The sequence below is a fragment of the Nomascus leucogenys genome, chromosome 1a, assembly GCF_006542625.1.
Source record: "Nomascus leucogenys isolate Asia chromosome 1a, Asia_NLE_v1, whole genome shotgun sequence".
Classification (NCBI taxonomy): domain Eukaryota; kingdom Metazoa; phylum Chordata; class Mammalia; order Primates; family Hylobatidae; genus Nomascus; species Nomascus leucogenys.
In genome coordinates, this window is record NC_044381.1 from 76,631,538 (window position 1) to 76,650,828 (window position 19,291).

General features: G+C 42.7%; 1 protein-coding gene across 2 annotated transcripts in view; it reads right to left on the bottom strand.

The window, feature by feature from the left end:
* RTN1 (reticulon 1) overlaps positions 1-19,291 on the bottom strand; it is a 274,513-nt gene that overhangs the window by 129,005 nt on the left and 126,217 nt on the right. For both annotated transcript variants that reach the window (XM_030811523.1, XM_030811528.1), the window contains exon 3: positions 6,853-7,602. In XM_030811523.1, coding sequence (XP_030667383.1) covers positions 6,853-7,602 — 750 coding nt within the window. The remainder of the gene's footprint in view (positions 1-6,852; positions 7,603-19,291) is intronic.

Here is a 19,291-nt window from a genome sequence, read left to right on the forward strand (position 1 = left end):
GATTTGGTATTAAAAGTATTACCAAGGTACAATAACCATTTTAGATCTTTACACACATCTTGGAATTGAAGTGGCAAGAATACCTGTCCCTAGAAATGATAAGTGCTGGAGCCACCAAGATTTGCAGCAATTCTATCCAAGGCTGAGAAGGAAACCCCACCACTCAGTGAAGCCACCATTTAAAAAAAAACATAGATCAATATGCAATTGGAATAGTGCTAACTCTGTGACAGCTTCAGAAGGAAAAGCCATGAATCCAGCTGGCTGCTGGCAGCCTCATCCAGGGTTGCCTAGACCAGAAGAGCTCCTTCTATCACTGGGCAAAGTCTCATAAAAGTAGCTTAGTTGCTTTCAATAGTCTAAGGTGGGCTGGTTGCGGTGGCTCACGCCAGTAATTCCACCATTTTGGGAGGCCAAGGCAGGCAGATCACTTGAGGCCAGGAGTTCAAGACCAGCCTGGCCAACACAGCAAAACCCTGTCTCTACCAAAAAATACAAAAATTAGCCAGGCATGGTGGTGCATGCCTGTAGTCCCAACTACTCAGTAAGCTGAAGCAGGAGAATTGCTTGAACCTGGGAGTGGAGGTTTCAGTGAGCTAAGATTGCACCACTGCACTCCAGCCTGAGTGACAGAGTGAGACCCTGTCTCAAAAAAAAAAAATAGTCTAAGTTGGAAAATCAATGTCTCCATCTAAGTATTTCCATGGCATAGCGTATACCAACACAGGAGTCACACTTTATCCAGCAGTTACTGGTCCATCTTGTTGAAAGCTGACAAAGAACAGCAGCTTTAGTGGAGGGACATAGAGCTCAAGTGGAATCTAACACCTGTACTGTGAAAGAAAGAGACTTTCCAAGAATCTTTATAGCCTGGTATATTAATACAGTCTCATGAAAGTGAATACATACAGGACTAGGGTATAATGACTTTTTTTTTTTTTTAGAATTATGAGAAGAAAGTAAATGGGTCACACTTATTTTGGTTCCCTCCCAAATATTTTAGGACAGAAGTAATATTTAGTATAATAATGAAAAGTAATAAAAAAAATCACAAATGCTAGAGAGATGAAAATCTGTACTATTTGAGAAGACCTCCACCTGGTAGCCATCCCACAAATCACCCCTCCAAGGAAAAGACAGGTTTTTCCCTGCCACAAGGGGCTGAGCCCTCCAAGCTCAAGCTGCTGTAGCTGCTATACACAGAGGAGGCCACGGGTGAGCAGGCTGCAGAGGCCTGCCTCCCAGGGCACGGACAGGCACCTCTCTAACAGAAAGAGATAGAAACAGCTGAGTCCCCCTCAGTATCTTTAATTTAAAAGCATGATATGTCTAAGGCATGCTCACCAACATGTTTTCTTAGAAGGTCTGGGCTGCTTAGCTTATCTGTTTACAATAGAAATTCTCAAGCTTCAGCGTGATTATTAAAAGTGCAGATGTATGCCCCAGCCAATTCTCATTCTGTAGTTTTGAGGTGGGGGTAAAGTGAGAATCTGAATTCTGAACAAGCACTCCAAAAGGTTCTGAGGTACCTGGTTCCCAAGCAACACTTAAGTCCTTGCTAGCTTAAAGAAATATTTCTCAACTTGGGTCACTGGTTGTGTACTTTAGGGTTCCAAAAAGAGAATTTTTACATTTTTATATTTTTATTTTGATATTAATTTTTCAAGTAGAACATTCTGGATCACTTGGGTTATAATTTTATAACCAAATACTACTGCAAGACTTCTACTGAAGTATTTACAGTCAGGTCAGCACTGAATACCTTTAACTTTGTCTCAGGCTAATGAGTCTTTACTTGGATCCAGACTTAGTTCTTTTAAATGATTTTGTTGCTCTCCAATGGATGGATGAATGAAAATTCATTTTACTCAACTCCCTGTTGGTGTTTTTTCCAACTTTTTCATTACTATGAAAAATGCTATAGGAAAGATATTCACATGTATCTTTCTAACTCTATTTACACGTGTGTATAATTTATATATTTTTGCCCACCTGCTATAGCATTTCTATGGGATAGATTCCTAATAGTATTCAAAAGGTATGAGAACTTAGAACTGTAAGAGGGTTAGAGTCCTGGAGGCTGAGTGTTCACACTCAATGACATCACTTCATCTGCTCAGGAAAGGAACAGAGGAAGGAAAAGAGCAAATTTTGACAAATTAACATGGACATACTGAATTTGGGAGGTCTATGGGATGTCCAATACACAGCGAAGGAAATTGGCTTGGAGTTTAGAAAAGAGGATTTCTTCAAAGCAAGAGATTTGAGAAGTGTCACACATAAGGCAGTGCCTGAAAACCTGCATGGGTGACAGTAGCCTTGACAGCAAGGATATGCGGGAGGAAGAAAGACAAGGACAGAACTCAGGGACAACACAGAGGAACTGGAAGGGAGGTAGCAAAAGAGATTGGAAAAGAGGTCAGAGAGTAAGAGGAGACCAAGAAAGAGAAACATCAGTATGATAAGGGAGGAAAAAGTTCTGAGAAGGAGTGAACGATTTCCATGTGAGCTGATATTGTCCCTAATTTTATTGTTAAATGAAATAAGTTACAAAACAGTATGTTCAATATAATATTACTTTTTCAGTGAAAAACTATATATTCCTGAACACTTAAAGAAATTCTCGAAGAACAAGAACAACAATAAAAAAACAATACAAAGGCCTGTGGTGATGTGTGAGAATTAGGGATGGGAGGGTTGAGTAGGGAACTTTAAACTTTTTTTTTTTTTTTTTTTTTTTTGAGACAGGGTGTCTTTCTTTGTTGCACAGGCTGGAGTGCAGTGGTGTGATCAAAGCTCACTGCAGGCTGGACCTCCTGGGCTCAAGTGATCCTCCCACATCAGCCACCTGAATAGCCGGGACTACAGGCATGCACCATCACACCTAACTAATTTTTGTATTTTTTGTAGAGATGGAGTTTCATCATGTTGCCTAGTCTGGTCTTGAACTCCTGGGCTCAAGTGATTCACCTGCCTTGGCCTCCCAAAGTGCTGGGGCTACAGGTGTGGGCCACCATACCCACACTCTTTAACTTTGAATTCTGTGCCATTTTGTACAGTTTGAATTTATTACAACAAATATACATTACTTTATTATTAACGTTTTAAGGACTGATCAGCAGTAGGATATTAGATTACCAGAGAGGACAAGAAAAATGAGATTGAAAAGAGGCCATTTGTTTGGCAAGAAGAGAGTCGAATTCAGGTAGGAACATGAAAACATACTGCCATCGTCTAAAACCCTGCTTCCCTGGCCGAGCGCGGTGGCTCATGCCTGTAATCCCAGCACTTTGGGAGGCCGAGGAGGGCGGATCACAAGGTCAGGAGATCGAGACCATCCTGGCTAACATGGTGAAACCCCATCTCTACTAAAAAATATATATATATATAAAAAATTAGCCAGGCATGGTGGCGGGCGCCTGTAGTCCCAGCTACTCGGGAGGCTGAGGCAGTAGAATGGCGTGAACCTGGGAGGCTGAGCTTCCAGTGAGCCGAGATGCACTACTGCCCTCCAGCCTGGGTGACAGAGCGAGACTCCGTCTCAAAACGATAAAAAAATAAAAAATAAATAAATAAAAAAAAATAAAACTCTGCTTCCTAAGCTTTAAAGTGTGTAAGAATCACATACGCACTTATGCACAGGGGATCTTGATTCAGTAGGTCTTGGAAGGAGCCTGAGATTCCCCATTGCTAACAACCTCCCACATAACATCAACGTGGCTGGCCCAAGCCGCACACTTTTGAGTTGCATGATAAGTAATCAGAATGCAGGAAACAAGCTCAAGGGCAAAGATACCATGATTTCCCAACGGGTGTCCCCCTGGAATATGAACCCAATGGCACATTCTAATAAAAAGTATTCTACAATCACATAGGTTTGGTAAATATCACATACCTATCCTGATGAATCACACTGGGTATTAGTGCTTTTATGACAATTTTTAAATTGGCTTTTTACTTGGACATTCCTAACAGTTACGGCTAATCTCGTAGAAAGGAAAACAGATCTACCTGCTTTAGAATCTAATGTTTATAACAGATCATCCTAGAAGGTGTAGGGGAGCAGACATACAGGGCGGCAAGAGCTCAGGGGTGTACAAGGAGGAAAACTGAAGCATGAAGAAAGAACTGCGTTTTATCTCCAGTGCAATAACTGCAGAGGTCTCTGAAAGGTGAGAAACCTCCAAAAGTAGGCCTTGTTAGAGCACATGCACCAGTTACCCTGGTGCTCCTCCATGGTACATGCAATGATGCCATCAAATATCTGTCAAACCTTATCCTAAATATTATTCTAAATATTTCTAGGCTCTTCTGAAATTCTGTCCAGCATCAGCAAGATAGCTCATCCCCTGGATACTTGTGAATGCATAAACTTAAATACGTGCATACTGCCAGAAGCTTCAGTGGACAAGAGCAGGTAACCACAGAAGCTGACCTGACCTCACTGCTGCCGGGAGTCAAGCTTGGCATGAGCACAAACCTGCTGTCCACCAACAGTGATCAAGAACAGCCTGGGGCTGGGCGCGGTGGCTCACACCTGTAATCCCAGCACTTTGGGAGGCCAAGGTGGGCGGATTGCCTAAGGTCAGGTTCAGTGAGCCAAGATTATGCCATTGCATTCCAGCCTGGGCAACAAAAGCGAAACTCTGTCTCAAATTAAAAAAAAAAACAAAACAAAACAGCCTGGGGGAGGCTGGGCAGCACTGATCCTTTCTCACCTGCTGAGACAGAGCAAGTGAGACCAAAAAGAACCTCAGAGCTCAAATTGCCTGCTGGCATTGCTGAATCACCTGCCCAGGACCTCCAGTTCTTGGCTGCCTCAGAATGGCCTTTTAGACTCTTCATAGATAGTGCGGTGGAGCAGTGAGTTTCAGTGGGAGACTAGATTTCAAAGGACCCCTCAGTGCAGAAGAGAGTGGAGATTATTCACCTTGGCACGCCTTCATCTTTTGAAAAGACTGCCACTCCCTCCTCTCTACCTTCTAAACTTGGCAGCACAGGGTCCAAGCCATATGGGGCAATTTGTACAGAGATTCAAATGACACCAAATTGGCCATAAAAGAGACTCTGAAGCCTTTGCATTCACAGCTGCAGTTTTCCATCTCCTCAGCTCTTCATCAGGTGTCTGGTCAGTCAGTCCCAGCTATTGTCCTTGTCTCTCAATAGGCCTGCAAAGTTCCTTTTTCTCTTTAGCCCTCAGATTTATTTACTTTTGAGAATAAACATATTTGAACAGCACTGTGCACATGGTGACTATCTCAGGAACATTAGTTAGGGGATAAAATGGAGACACATGCCTGTTACAGTACAGTGACATGAACACATGCTCAGCATGACTCAAGCTTAACTGTTTGGGGGCCTCAAGGGACTGAAGGTTGTTCATGTTAATACTTTTTCCTGTGGTTCCCTGCAAGCTGCAGGATCTTTTCCTACTATGTCAGGATAGTAGCAAAAAAACCCAAAATGGTTTTAAGATTGACCCAGCAAACACATTCCCACCGTTAAATTTGTCTTCAAATATCCTCCCTATCACACACACTAAATATGCTTTCAGCTCTTTAAGAAGAAATCAAGAGTCAATTATATCAGCCCCTACATCATGCCACATGTCTGAGCCACAGCAACTATGTATCTTTTTATTTCAGTCCTCTAGTTTCCTCCATTCTATTCCAATGTGTTAATTTTAAAGAATTTAGCAGCTAGCTTCCCATTTAAAATAACGAGAAAGACTTTGTCCTCTATTTTTATATGAAGCACTTTAACTGCCCTTAACATCATTGAAGTTAGCATAGACACAGGAAAGAGGGTGTACCCTTGAAATCACTTATCTCCAAAAGGAAAAGGCAAAGAAAGCACTTCTAAAGGAATGAAAACTAGAAGAGATGGGTGGGAGGGGACTTTGAATACAGTTGTTAGGGTTTGTTTTAAAGTCCTACCTGAGTGTTCTCTCCCCAGGAATGGGTGAAGTTAGAGAACTTCACCCATTAACAAAAATAGAATGAGCAGGACCTTACTTAGTCATGTGACTCTAATTCCTTTCTTGAATTCCATAAGACCACTGCAATCAGGTGTGGTGAACGATTTTTGGGGAAGAATCTCTTGTACACGTATGATGTCTGGAAAACAAATAATGACTTCCATTTTTCTTGCATTTGAAGACTGACCTCAAAATTTTTCATAGGGATAACATAATGACCACATTAAATTCATTCTAAGTAATAAGAGACTTTAAAAATGAATGAATCACCTTCGGTCTTGCTTAGGGACAAGAGAAAACTCTGGACCCAACTGTGGTCTCTGTCTTGCCTGACTCACTGTGACACAAAAACCTTATCAAGGCCCAAATCCCTTGCCCTTGGGTAAGAGAAAGGATGGAGCTGAGCTCCATTTTGCATACTTAAGAAAAAGGCCTGGCTGGCAAAATAGAACATGCTAGCGGTGGGTTCCAGCACCTACAGAGACTGAGCAGGGGGACTGGACCAGAGCCTGGACAATAACAAGAAAAGCATCGCTTTCCTGGGGGAGGAAACCCAGCCCTGGAATGGAAAGACAGGCGGATGCACTCCCTTCAAGAGATCCTGGAGTGAACACAAAACCGCTCATTATTAGGGAGGCTGGGTTCAGCCAGTCCTGAGTCGCCCTGAGCACGTGGTTCTGCCACCGACTTCTGTCCCAGCTGCAGATCTGAATTCTCTCATCTCCTCCCATCCCCCTTGGAACTGTTATCTGGTCAATTGTTTGATCAGCATGGGGATGACTCCAGGGCTGAGCCAGAACCGCCCCTGCTGAATGCTCAGAGCACCCAGAGGGAGGACATTAACCAAGCATCCCTGCTGCAGTGGGATCCTTTACCTTTTTGCTTATTGAGAAACAGCAGTGGGGGCGGGGCGCCAGGACCTAGAGGCCCAGGGCCCTTTGTGGCCGCAGGACTTTGGTTGGAACTCGAGTCTTCCTCAGGCTTCCGTGGCAACGTGGGCGTCTCAGGCTCCAGGGCTCCGTCTCCAGGGGGCAGCTCGGGGCCAGGCTGGGGCTCAGCTGTGGGGTAGTCGAGGAAGGAACCCGGCTCGGCCAGGCCCCGCCGGCTTGGCGCCCGCTCCTCGGCCCGGACGCCCGTCTCCTCCCGGATGGCGTCCAGGGCGCCGGGCTTCATCGGGGGTGAGTCCTGCTCCCGCTTGGGGCTCTCCTCTGAGGCCGAGGAGGCGTCGCACGACTCGATGATGAGCTCGCTGTCCAGCTCGGCCTCACGCTCCTCCCTCAGGATGCTGTACTGGATGGATGGCGAGGCGGGCGACGGCGGCGGGCCGCCCACGTGGCCAAAGCTCACATAGCCCGAGGGCAGCGCGTCCTCCGCGGCCATGGGGTCCTCGGACACCAGCTCGATCTCTGAGTCCCCCGACTCCGCGCTGCTGGCCTCGTGGTCCAGGGGGCTGGGGATGGTTGGCGGTCCGGACCTGGCCTTGACCTCAGGCCTGTCGGCCAGCTGGCCCACCGGCCGTGGGCTCTCGGCGGTTTCATACGATAATCCCTTTGCTTCTTTGATGGCGGTGATCAGCTCATCCTCGGAGATGCTGCCTTTCCCCTGGGATTCTGCAGCAGATGGTTCTGTCGTCCCACAGAGCGAAGGAGAGCCAGGGAGGCACACACACGGACAGACAGATGGACAGAGACAGGAGGGATAAAACAAAATTCCATTAGGGGAGATGTTTTGTCGTTGCTTGAGAAACACGTATCTCATTAGCACAAAAATAATCTGTTTCCAGGGCTATGCTGGAAAGACAGGCCACCTGAACTAAAAGGCGAATTACTGTTATGGCCCAATTAATCAGTGTTTTACAGACCTCTCTATCTTCAGCTAGCTATTTTAAAAAATGACCCAGCAATATCTTAGCAACAGAATCTCAGTTGGTGTTCCTGTTTCAATGCAGAGAAGATTCTACAAGTCGTCGTTTTAATTTCTGATTCATTCCCTCAGGGAACTTTTTCAATTTCACAGATTTTATCAGATAATTTCATGTATACAGCACTCTAATTGGGCCCACCAATATCAACAAATCTGAAAATCACCCATTATTCCTTGTCCATTGCTGTTTATATCCTCTCCTTTAGCAAGACAAAGGCAGGTAGTTTTGAGCCTTGGATACAACTTGACTTCTGAGCTTTATATTTCCAATAAGAATCAGTATCTGGTTTTTTTGTTTGTTTGTTTGTTTTTGCAACTAAGTGAAGCAATGTAAGAGATCACTTCTGCCAATTCCACCAAGCAGGCTGTGCAGATTACCATAATGGACTATCCTGCAAGGCTTTCCATAGTGGCAGCCCACTGTATTCTTTCCCTTTCTTCTCTTCACCTCCTCTCGAGAACAAAACCTGAGAGTCACTCCTGGTCCCTGGATGAATACCTGCCTTCTGCCTGATGTTTATCCAGATGGCCTAAAGGCTACACTGGCAGTTTTGCTGAGCTTTCCCACCCATAGATGAGACGACCTGTGATCACCATGACAACAGTGTTCAAGAGTTTCATCTTCCCTTGCCATACAGAAGGGCTTTATTTCAGAATATCTTAGTGGGATCTGGTCCTTTTGTTAGCAATAACTAGTTCCATTTATCCAAAGCTTTGAGGGATCTGTGGCTTTAGGACTGTGGGAGAACCCCAAATGGATAAAACATTTTAGATTTTCCTAATTCTTTATCAATCAGAATTGATTTTATTCTTTATCCATATTCATTCATCTGTTATTTATTGAGAACCTAATATGTGTTAGGCCCTTTTCTACACACTTGGGATATATTAGTGAATGAAACAGATAACAAAGTCTCTGCTTATGCTCTAGTGGAGGGAACACAATATACAAACAATATATATAGTAAATAAGTAAAGTATATAGTATGTTAGAAGATGTTAAGTGTTATGGAAAAAAGTAGAGTAGGGTAAGGAAACACAAGTTCTGGGTCAGGGTGGAGATGAGTTTGCAATTTTAAGTAGGGGAGTCCGTGTAGGCCTCATTGAGAAAGTAACCTATATTTAACACTTGAAGCAGGGAGAGAGTGACTCATGAAGATAACCAGATAAAAAGCATGCCACACAGAGGAAACAGATAGTGCAAAGGCTCAGAGGTGGGAGCTGCACTGATTCCCAGGTATCATAAGCAGGCCATTATGTCTGGACAAAGTGAATAAGTGGGAAATAAGAGATCAGTGACACAGGGAGTGGGGGCAGATCATGTAGGATCTCATGGGGCTTTTATTCTGAGTGATATTAGAAGATATTGGAGGGCTTTAAGCAGAGGAAGGATATGATCTATGGGTTTCCCCCCCTTTTTTAGTAACTTAAAACAACAACTATTTCATTATCTCTCATATGATTCATGTTTTTAAAAATTTATTTTATATCCCCAACTCTATTTTTACAGGAGTTAGTTCCTTAATAAGTTGTACACATAGTTGTTTGATATGACTTCAGACAGCAGAAAAGTGTGAAAGTTTCACCAGCTTACTTCTGAGTGGTTGACTAGAGCACAGAGAAAGAAGATAAGGAGTGGTGTAAATTAAGAAATGTTCTGTACCTCCAGAGCACTGCTAGTAGTAGCAGCATCCTCTGCTGGGTGCCAGGCACTTTACATATGGAACTTAGGGCCTAGGGACAATAGATTAAGCTACTTGTCCAAGGTCACTGTAGTGGTTTTCTCTCTGCCCACTTGGATCCATTCCTTTCTTTCTCTGCCCTCTCCTGTGCTCTGAGAGGCTGACCTACATAGAAGACATACCCAGGATTCCTTTTCCTCTGGTTTCTGGTTGTTTTTAGTCAATAGGAAGCCAAAGGGCTGGGATGAAGGAGATGTTGAGATATTTATACCCCCTGCTGCTTCTGAAGTTCCAGCTCTTAGCAGGCTTTAAGAACGCTGTTCCTTCCTTTTGGTCTTTAGGTGTAGGGGTAGTAACAGCTCCCTAATGTTAAGGCTTTGGCATCACTTGTTGGTTTTCTTGGCCATCTTTACACTTCTGTAAATAGCCCCTTCTTTAAACTCTCTTCAGTCACAACCTTTGAGTGTGTCACTTTTTTCCTGCTAGGACCCTAGATGATATAACTACATGGTTAGAAATTATTTGACCTGAATTTGAATGCATGTCTATTTCATGTGTTTTACACTGTATCATGCTACATCTTTTTAAAAGGGGGATGCAGTCTGAGATGTGGCAAGTTATATTTTGGAGCATGAGAAGGAGAGGAAAAGTGAACTGGATAACCACAAGCAGAAGAATGAAATTAAACCCCTACCTCATGTCGTATTTTAAAATTTCCTTCAAATGGGTCAATAGCCTAAATATAAGAGCTAAAATCATAAAACTCTAGAAGAAAACATAGAAGTAAATCTTCATGACCTTGGATTAGAAATCTTTTCACAGATATGACACCAAAAACAGAAGCAACAAAAGAAAAATTAATACACTGGGCTTTTGTCCTTCAGAGAATACCGTCAAGAAAGTGAAAGAACACTCAATAGAACAGGAGAAAACATTTGCAAATCATATATCTGATAAGGGACTCATATCTAGAATATATGACAAATTATTATGACTCAATAATAAAAGGCAAGCCAATTAAAAATGGGCAAAGAACTTCAATAGACAGTTCTCCAAAGGCAATTTACAAATGGCCAAAATGCACATGAAAATATGCCTAACGTCATTATTCGCCAGAGAAGTGCAAATCAAAACTACTATGAGATACTACTTTGTACCCACTAGGATGGTTACAATCAAAAAGTCAGATAAAAACAAGTTCTGGCAAAGATTTAGAGAAATTGGAACCTTTACACACTGCTGGTGGGAATGAAAAATGTTGTAACTGCTTTGGACAAAAGTCTGGCAGCTCCTTAAACATTTAAACATAGAGTTATCATATGATCCAGTAATTCCACTCCTAGATATCTACCCAAGAGAAATAAAAGTATATGTCCACACAAAAAACTTATACATGAATGTTCATAACAGCATTATTCATAATAGCCAGAAAAGGTAGAAACAATCTAATATCCATCAACTGATAAACAGATAAATAAAAATGTGATATATCTATACAATGGAATATTATTTAGACATAAAAAGGAGTGAAGTACGATATGTGTTACAACATGGCTAAATATTAAAAACAGTGAAATAAGTCAGTCACAAAGGACCACATATTATGTGACTCCATTCATATGAAATGTCCAGAATAAGTAAATTTATAGAGAAAGAAAGTAGATTAGTAGTTATGGGGAGTGGGGAGATTTGGAGGGTGAGAAAAGGGGGGTGCAGGGTTTCTTTTTGGGGTAATAAGATGCTCTAAAATCTACTGCAGTGATGGATCACAACTCTGTGAATATACTAAAAACCATGGAAATGTACACTTTAAATGAATTGTATAGTATATGGATTATATCTCAATAAAACTGTTTAAAAAAACAGAAGGAAGCTTGGCCTTGAATCTAAACTTGGACTGTATTAAAAGTGAAAAGTAATGCTTTTATTATGTTAAGCCACCAAGATTTTGGGATTTATCTGAATTCTAGTGAATACATCATTTCACTCTGGATTGTACCCTTACTGCTTGCCTCAGTTCACTGGCAACTTCCCAATCGCTTTTGAGTTCTCATCTTATTTGTCTTCTCAACAGTATTTGACACACTGTCCACACCTCCTTTGGTGTCTGCAACTCTACTTTCTTCAGATTTTCCTCCTAGCTCTCCTGATCTCATCTCTTCCCAGATATGAAATGTTGGCCTCCCCCAGAGTTCTTCCCTAGGCTCTCTTCTTACTCCACTCCATCTCAAGGTGATTTTACCCATTTCCACCATCACTAGGTCCCAATTACCATTACTGTGCTTATGACTCACAGTATTCCCTGCCTCTCCTAGAGAATAAAAAGAAAACAAAACAGAATGGGCTAGGCGCAATTGTGTTCTACAATGTTCTAGAGGAACTTAGAGGAGGTCATTGAGGAAGGTGCACTTGAATTGATCTTGGAACACAAATAGAACCTTGAAAGGCAGGCATTGTCCAAGAGTGAACTCCAAAAGCAAAGATATGGAGGTGAAAAAGGAAGGGGTCTGCTCAAAGAAGGACAAAGTCAAATGTTTAACTGGAGTATTATCGGGAATGATGCAGGGTTGATGTAACTGAAAATGGAAGCAGGCCCCTGGTCATGGAAGGCCCTGAAAACTAGTTTAAAAGTCAATCCTGAAGAAATAGGTATATGGAGGGGCCAAGATGGCCGAATAGAATCAGCTGCGGTCCCTGGCACTGATGGAGAGGAATGAAAGGGGCAAATGAACACAGTACCTTCAATTAAAATATCGAGGTTCTCCCACTGGGATTGATTGGGGAAACAACACATGGAGAATAAAGAAAAGCAGGGCGGGGTGACAGTCCATCCAGGAGCGACACAAAGCCAAGGGAACCCCCCTGCCTCCCAGCCAAGGGAAGCAGTGAGTTGCTGTGTGATCCTGGAAAACCATGCTTCTTCCATGGATCTTTGCAACTCTCGGATCAGGAGATCCCCTCATGAGGGCCACCAGGGCCTTGGATCTGACACACAGAGCTATGTGGAGTCTTGGCAGAGCAGCTGCTCAGGCATGCACAGAGACCCAGAAGCTTTATATACTCCAGCCCCAGGAGCCCCCAACAAATGCGCCTGCAACTTAGGCAAGGTGGGAGGTCTGCACATACCCCTAGGAAAAGGGCAGAATCCAGGGAGCTGAGCAGTGTCATTTTGTGGGCCCCACTTCTATGGCACCTCACAAGATAAAGCCCACTGGCTTGGAATTCCAGCCAGCCACCAGCAACAGGGCAGAACCTGCCTGAGACTGGATTGGAGCCCCAGTGGGAGTGGGGGTCACCATCTCTGCTGTTTGGTCAACTCAGCCACTCCAGCCTGCAGGCTTTGGAGAGTCCAAATGGTCCAGTGAAGGAAGGGTCGCCCCAGTAGCACAACACAGGGACTTTGCCAAATTGTGGTCAGACTGCTTTCTTTCTTTCTTTCCTTTTCCTTCCTTCCTTCCTTCCTTCCTCCTTCCTCCTCCTCCCTCCCTCCCTCCCTCTTTCCTTCCTTCCATAGAGTCTCGCTCTGCCACCCAGGCTGGAGTGTAGTGGTGCGATCCCTGCTCACTGTAACCGCCACCTCCTGGGTTCAAGCAATTCTCCTGCTTCAGACTCCAGAGTAGCTGGGATTACAGGTGTGCCCTACCACGCCTGGCTAATTTTTGTATTTTTAGTACAGACAGGGTTTCACCATGTTGGCCATGCTGGTCTTGGAAGTCCTGACCTCAAGTGATCCACCCACTTTGGCCTCCCAAATGCTGGGATTACAGGCATGAGCCACTGTGCCTGGCCAGACTGCTTCTTTAAGCAGGGCTCCCATCCATTCCTCTGAACTAGGCGAGACCTCCCAGCTGGCCCCTCCAGCCACATCTGCCAGCACATATTAGGGACAGAACTCTGATCTCTCCCTGGAATGGAGTGCTCAGAGGAGGGGAGGGCTCCCACCTGGGCTGGCATTCTAGCCTGTGGACTTTGGAGACTCCAAGCTGACAGGAGCAGAGGCGGTTCCTCACCACGACACAGCTATTTTGTTGAGGCATGGCCAGACTGCTTCTTTAAGGGGGACCCCAATCCACTCCTCCTTGCAGGGTGGGTCCTCCCAGCTGGGGCCTCTGGCTACCCCTGCTCATGTTCTTCCTGGGTGAAATGCCTGAGGGACAGGACAGGCTGCCACTTTGCCCATTCAGGCTTCTCAGCTGGTCTAGCCTGTGGAGCTTGGAAAGCCCAAACCAATTGGGGGCTGAAAGGATCTCCAACACAGCACAGCTGCCCTACCAAAAAGCAGCCAGACTGCTTCTTTAAGTGTGTCTTTGATCCCCTTCCTCCTGACTGGGTGAGACCTCCCAACCAGGGTCTCCAGCCACCACCTACAGGCACATTCGGGCTGGCAACAGGTCAGCACTCCCCTGGGATGGAGCTTCCAGAGGAAGAGGCAGGCTGCCATCTTTGCTGTTTCCCAACTTTCACTGCTGATGCCTCCAGGTATGGAAAAAACCAAGGCAACTAGGGTCTGGAGTGGACCCCCAAAAACCTGCAGCAGCCCTATAGCGGAGTGGACAAATTGTTAAAAGAAGAACAAACAAAAAACAACAACAAAAACAATAACAGACCCATAAAAACCACATCCGAAAGCCAGCAACCTCAAAGATCGAAGGTAGATAAGCCCACAAAAATGAGAAAGAATCAATGCAAAAACCCTGAACACTCAAAAGCTAGAGTGCCCCTTTTCCTTCAAATGACTGCAAACCTTCCCAGCAAGGGCTCAGAACTGGGCTGAGGCTGGGATAGCTGAAATGACAGAAGTAGGCTTCAGAAGGTGGGTAATAAAACAACTTTACTGAACTAATGGAGCATATGGTAACCATTGACAAAGAAGCAAATAATCATGATAAAACAATACAGGAGCTGACAGCCAAAATAGCCAGTTTAGACAGGAACATAACCAACCAGCTACAGCTGAAAAACACACTACAAGAACTTCACAATGTAATCATGAGTATTAATAGCAAAACATACCAAGCAGAGAAAAGAATCTCAGACCTTGAAGAGTATCTTTCTGAAATAAGACAGGCAGACAAGAATAGAGACAAAAGAATGAAAAGGAATGAACAAAACCTCTAAGAAATATACAATTATGTAAAGAGACTGAATCTACAGCTAATTGGGGTACCTGAAAGAGATGGGGAGAATGGAACCAAGTTGGAAAACATACTTCAGAATATTATCCAGGAGAACTTCCCCAACCTAGTAAGAGAGGCCAACACTCAAATTCAAGAAATGCAGAGAACCCCAGCAAGATAATCAATGAAAAGATCATCCCCAAGACACATAATCTTCAAATTCTCCAGGGTCAAAATGAAAGAAAAATTGTTAAGGGCCACCACAGAGAAAGGCCAGGACACCTATAAAGGGAAGCCCATCACAATAACAGTGGACCTCTCAGCAGAAACCCTGTAAGCTAGAAGAGATTGGGGGCCAATATTCAACACTTCTAAAGAAAAGAATTTCCAACCCGGAATTTCATATCTGGCCAAACTAAACTTCATAAGTGAAGAAGAAATAAGATCCGTTTCATACAAGTGAAGGCTGAGGGAATTAGTTATCACCAGGCCTGCCTTGCCAGAGTTCCTGAAGGAAACACTGAATATGGAAAGGAAAAGCCATTACCAGCCACTACAAAAACACACTGAAGTATATGGACCAGCGACACTATGACGCAACCACACAAACAAGTCAGAAAAATGACCAGCTAGTGTCGTGATGACAGAATCAAACCCACACATCACAATACTAACCTTATATGTAAACGGGCTAAACGCCCCAATTAAAAGACACAAAGTGGCAAGCTGAATAAAGAACCAAGACCCATTGGTATGCTGTCTTCAAGAGACCCATCTCACATGCAAAGACACATATAGGCTCAAAATAAAGGGATGCAGGAAAATTTACCAAGCAAATGGAAAACAGAATAAAGCAGGGGTTGCACTCCTAGTTTCTGACAGAACAGATTTTAAACCAACAAATATCAAAAAAGATAAAGAAGGACATTACATAACGTTAAAGGATTCAATTCAACAAGAAGAGCTAACTATCCTAAATACATATACACACAACACGTGGGCACCCAGATTCATAAAGCAAGTTCTTAGAGACCTTCAAAGAGATTTAGACTCCCACACAATAACAGTGGGAGACTTTAACACTCCACTGACAATGTTAGACATGAAATAATAACAAACAGTCTCTCAGACCACAGCACAATCAAATTAGAACTGAAGATTAAGAAATTCACTCAAAACCACACAACTACATGGAAACTAAACAGCATGCTCCTGAATCTCTTGGGTAAATAATAAAATTAAGGCAGAAATCAAGCAGCTCTTTGAAACTAATGAGAGCAAAGAGACAACATACCAAAATCTCTAGGATGTAGCTAAAGCAGTGTTAAGAGGGAAATTTATAGCATTAAATGCCCACATTAAAAAGCTAGAAAGATCTTAAGTTAACAACCTAACATCACAACTAAAAGAACTAGAGAACCAAGAGCAAACAAACCCCAAAGCTAGCAGAAGACAAGAACAAAGATGAACTGAAGGAGACAGAGACATGAAAAACCCTTTAAAAATAAATCAACGAGCTGTTTTTTTTAAAAAAATTTTTTTTTAAATCAACCATTAGCTAGACTAACACAGAAGAAAAGAGAAGAATCAAATAAACACAATCAGAAATGATAAGGGAGATATCACCACTGACCCCACAGAAATACAAACAATGATCAGAGAATACTATAAACACCTCTATGCACATAAACTAGAAAATCTAGAAGAAATGGATAAATTCCTGGAGACATACACCCTGCAAAGACTGAACCAGGAAGCAACTGAATCCCTAAATAGACCAATAACAAGTTCTGAAATTGGGACAAAAATAAATAGCCTACCAACCAAACAAAAGCCCAGGACCAGGGACATTTACAGCTGAATTCTACCAGAGGCATAAAGAAGAGCTGGTACCATTTCTGTTGAAACTATTCCAGAAAAATTGAAAAGGAGGGACTCCTCCCTAACTCATTCTATGAGGCCAGCATCATCCTCATACCAAAACCTGGAAAAGATACAACAAGAAAATAAAACTTCAGGCCAATATTGTTGATGAACACTGATGCAATAATCCTCAATAAAATACTGGCAAACTGAATCCAGCAGCACATCAAAAAGCTTATCCACCACAATCAAGTAGGTTTGCAACTTTGGTTCAACATATGCAAATCAAAACATGTGATTAATCACATAAGCAGATTTAAAGACAAAACCACATGATTATCTCAATAGATGCAGAAAAGGTCTTCAACAAAATTCAACATTCCTTCATATTAAAAACTGTCAATAAACTGGGTTTTGAAGGAACATACCTCAAAATAATAAGAGCCATATATGACAAACCCACTGCCAATATCATACTAAATAGGCAAAAGCTAGAAGCATTCCTATTAAAAAGCAGCACAAGACAAGGATGCCCTCTCTCACCACTCCTATTCAACACAGTATTGGAAGTTCTGGCCAGGGCAATCAGGCAAGAGAAATAAATAAATTGTTTTCAAATAGGAAGTGAGGAAATCCAACTATCTTTGTTTGCAGATGACATGATCCTATACCTAGAAAATCCCATTTTCTAAGTCCAATAGCTTCTTAAGCTGATAAGCAACTTCAGCAAAGTCTCAGGATATAAAATCAATGTGCGAAAATTGCTAGCATTCCTATACAGCAACAACAGGCAAGCAGAGAGCCAAATCATGAATGAATTCCCACTCACAATTGCCACAAAAAGAATAAAATACCTAGGAATACAGCTAACAAGGGATGTGGGGGACCTCTTCAAGGGGAACTACAAATAACTGCCCAAAGAAATCAGAGATGACACAAAGAAATGGAAAAACATTCCATGCTCATGGATACGAAGAATCAATATAATGAAAATGGCCCTACTCCCCAAAACGACTTATAGATTCAACATTATTCCCATTAAACTACCATTGACATTCCTCACAGAATTAGAAAAAACTATTTTAAAATTCATTTGGAACCAAAAGAGAGCCAGAATAGCCAAGGCAATCCTAAGACAAAGAACAAAGCTGGAGGCATTATGCTACTTGACTTCAAACTATACTACAAGGCTACAGTAACCAAAACAGCATGGTACTGGTACAAGAACAGACACATAGACCAATGGACCAGCATAGAGAACCCAGCAATAAGACCACATACCTACAACCATCTGATCTTTGACTAACCTTACAAAAACAAACAATGGGGAAAGAATTCCCTATGTAATAAATGGTGCTGAGATAACTGGCTAGCAATATACAGAAAATTGAAACTGGGCCCCTTCCTTACACATGTACAAAAATCAACCAAGATGGATTAAAGACTTAAATGAAAAACCCAAAACTATAAAAACCCTAGAAGAAAATCTAGGCAATACCATTCAGGACATAGGCATGGGCAAAGATTTCATTACAAAGACACCAACAGCAACTGCAACAAAAGCTCAAACTGACAAATGGGATCTAATTAACTAAAAGCTTCTGCACAGCAAAAGAAACTATCGTCAGAGTGAACAGAACAGAATGGGAGAAAATATTTGCAATCTATGCATCTGACAAAGGTCTAACATCCAGCATCTACAAAGAACTTAAACAATTTACAAGAAAAAAATAAACAACCTCATTAAAAATTGGGCAAAGGACATGAACAGACACTTCTCAAAAGAAGATATACATGCAGATAACAAACATGAATAAAAGCTCAACAGCACTTATAATTAGATAAATGTAAATCAAAACTACAATGAAGTACAATCTTACAAAAGTCAGTGTGGCTATTACCAAAAAGTCAAAAAACAACAAATGCTGGCAAGGTTGTGGAGAAAAAGGAATGCTTTTACACTGTTCATAGAAGTGTAAATGAGTTCAACCATTGTGGAAAAGAGTGTGGTGATTCCTCAAAGACCTAGAGGCAGAAATACAATTTGGCCCAGCAATCCCATTACTGGGTATATACCCAAAGGAATAGGAATCATCCTATCATAAAGATACAGGCACACGTGTGTTTATTGCAGCACTGTTTACAATAGCAAAGACATGGAGCCAACCCAAATGCTCATCAATGATAGACTGGATAAAAAAAATGTGGTACATACACCATGGAATACTATGCATCCATAAAAAGGAACAGGATTATGTTCTTTGCAGGGACATGGATGGAGCTGGAGGCCATTATCCTTAGCAAACTAATGCAGGAACAGAAAACCAAATACCACATGTTCTCACTTATGAGTGGGAACTGAATGATAAGAACACATGGACATATTGAGGGGGAGCAACACACACTGGGCCCTGTCGGAGGGTGAAGGGGGAGGAGGGACAGCATCAGAAAGAAGAGCTAATGGGTGCTGGGCTTAACTCCTAAGTGATGGAATGATCTGTGCAGCAAAACACGATGGCACATGTTTACCTATATAAAAACCTGCACATCCTGCACATGTACTCCTGAGCTTAAAAGAAAAAAAAAGTCAGTCTTTTATGAGGCAGGCATTAGTGGATCCTGGAAGGGTTAGGATGAGCTTAAAAGGGACGGAAGGCCAGGTGCAGTGGCTCACGCCTGTAATCCCAGCACTTTGGGATGCCAAGGTGGGCAGAGCACCTGAGGCCAGG